The sequence below is a fragment of the Nannospalax galili genome, unplaced genomic scaffold (assembly GCF_000622305.1).
Source record: "Nannospalax galili isolate Female #2095 unplaced genomic scaffold, S.galili_v1.0 scaffold165, whole genome shotgun sequence".
Taxonomy (NCBI): Eukaryota; Metazoa; Chordata; class Mammalia; order Rodentia; family Spalacidae; genus Nannospalax; species Nannospalax galili.
In genome coordinates, this window is record NW_008352715.1 from 1,244,290 (window position 1) to 1,254,154 (window position 9,865).

The 9,865-nt window shown below is 38.4% G+C and overlaps 1 protein-coding gene across 1 annotated transcript in view; it reads right to left on the reverse strand.

Moving 5' to 3' along the window:
* Positions 1-9,865, reverse strand: part of Stk39 (serine/threonine kinase 39) — a 331,576-nt gene that overhangs the window by 123,221 nt on the left and 198,490 nt on the right. Inside the window, exon 18 of the mRNA XM_008849922.3 lies at positions 7,821-7,888. Coding sequence (XP_008848144.1) covers positions 7,821-7,888 — 68 coding nt within the window. The remainder of the gene's footprint in view (positions 1-7,820; positions 7,889-9,865) is intronic.

Consider the following 9,865-nt stretch of genomic DNA (forward strand, 5'->3'; position numbering starts at 1 on the left):
GTTGGCATCTTTAAACTTAAAACACAGTCCATACAACTGAGCTGTCAAAGCATGAACAGCTGTGAACACAATTAATGAATAAGTTTATCAGTTTTCCAAATAAATGACTGGATTCTAAATCATGCATGTTTCATGTCAAATATTTGACAAAAGTTTTAAGGACATTTTATTTTTATTAGTGTGTGTGTGTGTGTGTGTGTGTGTGTGTGTGTGTGTATGCACATGCACGCATACCTGCATATGGGTATCTACATAAGTGAGGACAGGGTATCAGATCCAATGGAGCTGGAGTGTGAGGCAGCTGTGAGCCACCCAACATAGGTGCTGAGAACTGAACTCAGATCCTTTGCAAGACCAGTAAGTGCCATCTTAACCACTATGCCATCTCTACAAGCCCCATATAGTTATTTAATGAAAAGTACACTAATGATAAAATATTTGGAAAATGTTTATTTGACTCAAGCCCAAAATGTTATAATTATGTCTTGACAGAATGTGAATCACAGAATGCTGTATTTGGGATCATCCTTCTGAGCTGTATTTAACATTTCCTGATCTTGTTTGTATCTTACCTTATGATAATCCATTTTTTTCAAAGAAGGACTTGCATCTTTAATCATTAATCACGTTACCTTCTGAAATTTTTTTGTTCTCAGAATTTTGTTTTAGAATTTATACATGAGTACTGTATTTACATAATTTCCACCCCTCCCTCTTTCCCCACAGCACCTCAACTCCCCTTTCAATTTCTTGCCCTGTTCTCTTAGCATTTGTGTGTGTGTGTGTGTGTGTGTGTGTGTGTGTGTGTGTGTGTAGTGCACTATATATAGTATATAGTATACTGAGTTCATTTAATGGTGCTTATGTATACATGTGATTAAGGCTTGACTACTCGGGTTTAGATAGCCTATCAGGGAGCTAGTTCCTGGAGAAAACTGATTCTTCCTCCCTCAGAAGCCATTCCCTGTTGTTCATCTTCTAGAGGTAGGACCCCATGAAATTTCCCCCATGCACAATGGTATGTCAACTGGTATTGTCAATTTTTATATTATAGATAACATAGTCATATATAGTATGAACAAGCAAATATTTATAAAGTACACAGCAAAAAAATCTACATTTTAATCATTTCCAGAATTTGACAGGGAGATTTAAGCTTTAAGCTTATTTTCCCAATCTTATATTTAACATATCACTTTTGAATCAAATCCACCCCTGTTCCCTCCAATTTCTCACTTACCAGACCTACCATTTTTCTTTCCCAAAATCGTTCTCTCCCTCTCCTTCTCTCCCCTTTAAACCCACTGAGTCCACTTAGTGGTTTACATACATAGGTGTAAAAGAAAACTGACTCTCTCTCCTCAGCAGCCATCTATTGCCAATTGCTACTCAGACAAGGGTAGCACTTCAAGAAACCCTTCCCCCATCCATGCTGGGATTTCAGCTAGCTTGATTTTGTTCAAGTCTTGAACATGTAGTCACAGCCACTGGTGAGTTCATGTGTGCAACTGCGCTGTCATGTCTGGCAAATACTGTCACTACAGACGTCTACTCCCTCTGACTCTTACTATCCTTCTTTACCTTTGTCTGCAATGATCCCTGAGACCTGGGGTGGGCATGTGATACAGATGTCCCGTTTAGAGCTGAGCACTCCACAAATTAAAGAACAGTATATATATATATATATATATATATATATATATATATGTGTGTGTGTGTGTGTGATATATTTATCAAGGACAAAAATACCCTTTTTGCCTTCTTAGCCTTTTGTCTCCAAACACAAGAGAATGAATAAAGGAGGCACAATACATTAGTCTTTTCTTATAGAATACAACATTTGGAAAAGTTAAATATCTCCCAATTTCTTACTCAGAATGAATACAGCTTTTCAGGGGGAGGTGGAAGAGGCAGAGAGGTATATCGGTGTGCAACGAGGAAGGAAGGCATGCTTCTAGGAGGTAGATCTGTAAAAGGCTGAATCAAAAGTCAGGTTGATCTTCCAAGAGCTAGAGGGAGCAGCCACACACATGATTAGTTACAGACTGATGAAAGGCTGCCTTGAACTAGTTTCCTAGCCAGTCTATGAAGCACAACACATAAATGTGATGCCACAGTCTCAGGGACAAGAAAAGCAAGCTTATTTACTGATATCCATATACCATGTAGGCCGGTGACTCAGAATGAGAGCATCTATGAATATGTATTTACATACATATATGAATATACATGAATGAATACGTATGTGTGTATACATATGTGTGTATGTAGACAGGCATACATACATATTAAAATCTTGACATGACAATGGAACTAAATTAAAGAGGTTACAGAAGAGGGCATGGTTTTTTTTTAAAAATCTGATAAACAGTATCTAAGAACAGCCTTTCAGCTTCCTATCACCCAGACTGGTTCAGGATATCGTAATCTGGACCCAAAGACGATATGAAGGCGTCAGAGTAGATTTCAAATTCAGAATGAGCATGAAAAATTTGTATGGCAGGGACAAACACTGGATGGCAGGCTTGATTCTTAAAGAATTTATAAGTTCAGATACTCTAAAGGATCACGGCTAGGTCTCAGGCAGGTGTGGGGAGGGAAGGGAGTGCTGGTGTTGAGAGAAGAGGAGAGACACCTGCCACGGAAGAAAGTACTCAATAGCAGCTCTATAGCCCATAGTTACTTATCACTTGAACAGTGAAACAATGTCCCCAAAACTGTGGCTCACAGAATAATTAAAAAAAAATTTTTTTGTTCATTTTTGACACAAGGGCTCATATAATCCAGGCTAGCATTGAACTTGTAACAATTCTCCTCCTTCAGTCTCCCAAATACTGGGACTATAGGGATAAGCCACCATGCCAAGCCATTAAAAATATTCTTCTTTTTTCTCATTTCAATTATTCTCTCTGTTCTCTATAAGGCAATTGCAGTAATCTTGTTAAGGTTTACCTCATCATATCACTTTTCTACTCACAGGCTTCCTAAAGGTTCTGATCCTATAACAATGAAAGGAAAGGCTTCACTAGAAGCTATATACAAAGCCTGTATGATGGTGCTCCCACGATAACTCTGACCTCAGCCCCTGCCTACTACTCTGCCAATACTGGCTTCCTGGCAGTTTAATACCTACTCACAACATGCTTCCTGAAAAGAACCCTTGCAAAGTACTACATTTACTTTGTCTCATGTCTTGATTTCAAACTTCTACCAGGTTCTGTGTGGTCTAATATCAACTCAGACAGGTCCTATAGGGCAGGGAGAACTCTGGGATGGTCCTATCAGTTCTATTCCCTGGTGCACAGGGTCTACCTCCTAAGCCTCTTCCTTTGGTATGAATAGGACAGATAAATAGAATGAGATGTCACTGAGAGCCTCAGTTTATAGCTACAAAGAACTAAATTTGGTCAACAGCCCAAGTGAGCTTACAAAAGGACCTGAAGTCTAGTAGACGGTACCTCAAATTCAGCTTTGTAAAACAAGGAAAAAAACGCCCAGGAAAGCTGTGCTAACAGTTCTGACCTACAGACAGGATGAAGCAGTAAGTTGTTTTAGGTCCCCAAATTTGGTAACTTTTTACACAGCAACATACAACTAAAATATCTTCAATGATATAGACTGACATCCCCTTACTTTCTTTTCTTTTCTTTTTCCCTTCAGAGAATTTGATATATGATATATGGAATTTGAATACTTCAATTTTTACTCTCCATTGACCTAGAATGTGAATTCCTTCTGGACAAGAAATTCATTTTGTCCATTTTCTACCACTATTACAGTAACTAGGCCAGTGTCATGCATGTATCAGGTGCTCAATAAATATCTACAGAATGAATACATTTAGCCTTTATTAACTCAGACTGATCTCAAAAATAACTATGAATATAACTATACTTCTCTACTGAAGTAATAATGATATCTCCCCTCTGTCCCTAATAGGTACAACAATATATTCTGAGATTCATGCGTTTACAAATATGAAAAACAATGACCTGAAAACATTTAGAGAAAGAAAGCATGCCAGCTGCACTCTACTGTGCAGCCCCCTGCCTCAGTTTGCAACATGTTGAGCCCCACCCCCTAATGTGATAGTATTTAGACATGGATTCTTTGGGAAGTAGGTAGGTTTTAAATGAGGCCATGAAGGTGGGATGAAAGAAATGATAAACCTTGTTCTCACGATCCCTACATTGTGAAAACACAGCAAGAAGATGGCCCACTACATCTGGTACCCTGAGTTCTGACTTTTACCTTCCACAACTATGGAAAATCAAGCTTCTACAGTTACAACCACACAATCTATGGCATTGTCTATGATGTATTGAGCAGACTAACACTCCAATAGTACACACACACACACACACACACACACACACACACACACACACACACTGTAGTACATGAATAGGTGTCATTTACAAATAAAGCATTTTAGGGAAAGGGAGATGGCTAAGTACATAAAGTGCTTGCTGCATAAGCGTGAAGACCTGAACTTGGATTCCACAGCACTGTATAAAAGCTAGGTGCAGCAACACGTGTCTATAGCCCCAGGACTGGTAGTGGGGACAAAGATAAGTAGGTTCCAGGGGCTCTTTTGCCAGCCAGTCTATCAGAAATGGCAAGTTCCTAGTTCAGTTAGAGACCCTATCTCAAAAGACAATTTGGTAGGGGCTAGAGAGATGGCTCAGTGATTAAGGGCACTGGCTCCTCTTGAGAGGACATGGGTTCAGTTCCCAGCACCAACATTGCTTCTAACAGTTCCAGGGGGTCCGATGCCCTCTTCTGGCTTCTGTAGGCATTGCATGACGTCGATGCACTTAAATGCAGGCAAGACACTCATACACATAAAAATTAATTAATTAAATAGATAAATAACTTGGGCAAGTTGAGGAAGATTCCTAATGTCCACCTATAGACTCCACATGCCCATGCAAGTGAACAGACTCACAGTTACATGTGTGCACACATACACCATAGACACAAACAGAAAATAATAAATAATAAACAAATAAATAAAACATTCTTTTAAAGTGAATAGCTTCTTATAAGTAGTAAGCTACTGAAAATGTTAATATTTTGGGTAAATATTAAAAGATGATACTATGCAAGCTGCTAAGGGAGAAAATCAATCAATGGTTCAACCCAGCCCTGAAGCCTAATAACCATAATGACCAGCAGAGCAAACTACCTCTACTGTGGCAGTGTTATCTGGGGGGTAATCAATAGCTATCTAATTGGACTTAAAGCCCTCTCAATAGGAGTGAACTCTGGGGTAGCACTGTAAACAAAGCGAAATACACATGACATTTAGGGACAGAAATTTGACTCTATAGGCACACACACACACACACACACACACACACTCATGACGAAATTGGGTAGGGATGCAGATAGGGGAGCAGATCTAAATATGATCAAAATATATTGTATGAAATATGAAAAATTCAATTAAAATGGATAAAACAGAAGCATACATTAAAGAAGTTAAATAAAAATAAATTAATCTGAAAAAATCTTAACAGGTCAATTGCTATGGTGGAAAATAAGTCACCTCTAGAGTTTTAAAACATGAGTTGCAGTTCAGACTTAAGTTTAGGAAAAAACAAAATCAGCTCTTTGGAAGTGCTGCTGAATCACGCTGAACTTGTTACCACCACACATGAATATTTCAGAAGGCAATGGAAACAAGCTGATTCATGAGAACTATAACGTGTGAGTTGGGAAAAATCATGTGTCCTTACTACTGTGTTCCAGCCCACTCAGACCACATCAGGAGTCCTGCATTTAAATATGGATGATACATTCAAAGGGACAAAGGTAAAATTGGAGAATAATCACATGAAAGGAGCTCTGAGGTCAATGAGATGTAGATTAAACCAAATTAAATTCCTTTCTTCTAAATGACTTAGAATATTTTAATATGATTAATATACTATTTCCCAAATGTGTGTGGTGTACATGTATAAATGGATAGTAAGCATTATTTCTGAGCTTTATTCAAACACAGAGGCCATTTTACATAGCATCTTGGAGGTCTTCTTATCTATGCCACAAACTTATGAATATGACAACCTAGATCCATGACAACAAAAACGACCAAAACAGAGATCACTAAATGTTAAAAACAGGTGAACAACCAAAGCAGGGGGCAATGTGGAAGGATATCACAGGAAGCTGAGTTAAAGAAACTTGCCACATTCTGTCTAGGGAAAGAGGGCAAGCCTTGCAAATATTCAAACAACTCTCAACAACATGACAGAATGTTTTTGTATCATATTATTCTGATAATTAATGCAAAATAATGTCTATAGATAAAGATCAGGTATTTTGACACTTTGTCCATGAGACATTTATCCTGAAAATCTGAGGCACACATCAAAGAGCAGGAATGAAGCCCACAGAGCCCAAAACAGGACGGTTAGTTACATCTTCAGTAGGAAGCATCAATAAAACGAAGCACCAAAAAGGTGACCATGGAGAAAAATGGCCGAAGTATGCTCAGAAGCGATCAAACATTCAGTAAGAGAACTAAGTAAAAGATCCCAGCATTCAGGAATTAGAAGGCTGGATCAATGGATGTCAAAGGTCAATTACAACACTGTATTCTGAGTCTAAACTGCAGACTCCTGGTCTTACATTTGTGAAACTCTAATGGATGCTGAGTCTGACACAGAGCTCCTGGCACAAAGTGAGGTTCTTCATAAATATCAATTAACTGAATAAATAAGTGACCAAGTGAAAAATAAATGAAGTATCTGGTTCCTAAGGCAGAAAGGGTACAGTCTAATTCATTCTTTGAAATTGCTAAATATACTTATTGTATATACTAATCAAAGTTATTGTCTTGTAATACTTTCACGTCTTGGCTGGAAAATCCACTCTGAATTGAATCTCACCCAGGGCTCCTGGGAGGATCTCCTAGGAGGTATGTGAAAATACACAGAGACTGTACATGACCATCAGAAGGAAGGGATGCTCATAGCAACAACAATTTCTCCAAAAGGACTAAGATAACTCCTTGGGCTGGAAACTAACCTTGACTTCAACTATACACTCACTTTTCCCACAGCCATGAACATGTCCATTAACCACATGTTTTATATGGGTAACTGTCAGAAGAGCATATAACATTTTCAAACACCTTCAGAAATGGGATAGCATTTACACTGACCTAGTAAAGTAGGTTGTCTGCAATTAGGTTTAACCAATTTTCTTTACTCTTGAGATACCACATTCTTAACAAAGACGATCTGCAAATGTGGGCCTTTCCGTTCAAAATTTCTTAAAATAGAAACAGCTTTCATTCACTAGGCTATGGACTGTCAGGTACCATATTTGTATCCATTTCCTAGAAGAATGAAAGTGCTTTCAAAATATATCTGTCATTTCTCCACAGTGGCTGATCAAACCTGCCACTGAAAAATGTTCTGAACAGGCAACTTGTAGTACAAGCATGGTTTATTTCTGTCAGAGACTGACTGCTGGAGTGTGAAAGAAACTCATTAAAAATCTCTTACTGTGATCTTACATTGTTAAAAAGAAAAAAAAGAAAGTAAAAAAAAAACAAAGAAAAGGCAGGGGAAAAACGTAATGAAGGGGCACGAAGCCTACAGCCACTCTCAAACGGTGTTTTTTGTTCTCATTCATCTTTCACAAGCAATGAAAAGGTGCAATTAGTTCTGGAAATATGGCATACACTGTTGTTAGGAGAAATCAAAAAGTTAATTTCATTTTATCCTAATATTATGAAAAGTTAATGAAAGAGGTCAGAATATTGTACTATAGATAAAAGATGTAAAATGAGCAATAGTATTATTTACCTTAATCTTAAGACAAGGTTGACTGCACAAGAAGCCTCTCTGTAGTCTTCACTAGCTTTGGGTTGGCCCTTTAAAACCAAAACAATAGACAGTGCTGTAACCTTTACTGAGAAAAGAATAAATAAAATCATATCCCTATAGCCATATCTAGAAATTTTGAAACTAGTGCTGACACTTGTGGGTCTTATTTGGTTTCACAACACTTCTATGTGTAGATCAGAAAGACACTTAACTTTCATCTCAACTGTGGTATGAATACTTCATACAGACAGCCTCTGTCACAGGATGGATATTGTGAGTGACTGACATTGCTGCAGCCAGTAGAAATTAAGGACAGCCATCTAAAGTGGCACCTTATAATCAAGCAAAGGGCTGCCATCCACTGGGCCTTGAAGATACTCAGTTATGGAAACTTGACTGGTATGATGGTGCACATCTGTGATTCCAGCACTCAGGCAGTGGAGTCCAGCAGGAGAATTTTAAGTTTGAGGCAAGCCTGGGCTACAAAGAAATACACTCCCGAAAAAGTAAGGGCTAGGGATATAGCTCAGTGATCACTTGCCTAGCATGCATAAGGTCTTCGGTTCTAACCCCAGAATACATATGAGTGGGGGTATGACTTAGGCACCTTATATCTCAGGAGTCAGAGGAAGATGGAGCACAGTAGTCAAACATTCATCTTTTCTGAATTTCTTACCTATTTCCTTGACACAGACCATTAGTCATGGATACCTCAATGACACAGCCTATTCCTACATCCTTAGACAGGAGCACACCTCTTTGTTAGAGTAGGAGAAATAGAAAATTTCAAGTAAGACTTGGCTCTGTTGCTGACATCCTGTGCAATCATGGGCAAATCATTGTTGGAATCCATTGTTCCACTTATAAAATAAGGAAAATACCTGTCTCAAAAGGTTGTTGGAAAAATAATAGAAATGAAAATGGGCCATAAATTATAAAATGTTAACCAATACTAGTCCCCTTTCCCTGTTTCCTTTTTTGCTTTCTGACTCATTCCTAAATTGTCTTTTATCATGAGACTAGGCCCTAGAGCTCATCTCAGGGTCTTTTACTGGGGTTGCTGATAGAGTATAAAGACCAAAACTGAATCCTGATTCTGCCTCTGACCAGCAGCATGGCCTCACACAAATCACCTTCTGTGTGTCTTTCCATGGCTATAAAAGACAAGGACACGCTATCAGGTCTCTGAGAGCCTTCTAGCGGTTATAAACCCCCCTCTCCCGCTCTCCTCACCTGCTCATTTTACAGCTGTTTTGTAAAGCACATAGCAAGTAAAATAGAATCAAAGTTAATCAGAATATGCAGATTCACAAAAAAATTGTGAATCTAAAGTTAGTGATGCTTTATAGTATAATCACTGTGAGAGCAAAGGGGCCTGCCTATTAATTATAGAACAAAACAAGCACATGGGCCTTCTTATGAGCTCTGCTTCCATATCCTTACCCGGATTGCTTCATCACCCAGTATAACTCAGCACAGCTCTCTTGTCACATACCTTTTATAATTATGTACTATAAATGCATTTCATAGTCACTGAGCTATTATTTTAACAAGGCTAGTTGTAAGGATGAATGGCCCATAAAATTCAATGATAGAAGAATAATCAAGAGGTTACAGAAATTCATCAAGTAGCAAAGAAGAAAGGTGTCAATTAACCACAATATTTTTTTTGCTGGAATATAACAGAATTAAGAGTCATTTTCTTTCCTTTTGCTTTCCTTTTGCAATTTCAGAATTGGTCAACTACGCTATTCTTGTTCTTGAACCCATCATCTTTGGAAAGAATGTGTGGCAGTGCTCCCCCCGCCCCCGTATCTACTTAAACAGAGTTTTTTTGTTTTTTTTTTTTTTTTTTTTTTTTTTTTTTTAGCCGGGCGTGGGGGCGCACGCCTTTAATCCCAGCACTCGGGAGGCAGTTCAAGGCCAGCCTGGTCTACATAGTTCCAGGACAGCTGAGGCTACAGGGAGACCCTGTCTCAAAAAGACTGAAAAAAAAAAAAAAACCAAAAAAAAACTAGAAACAT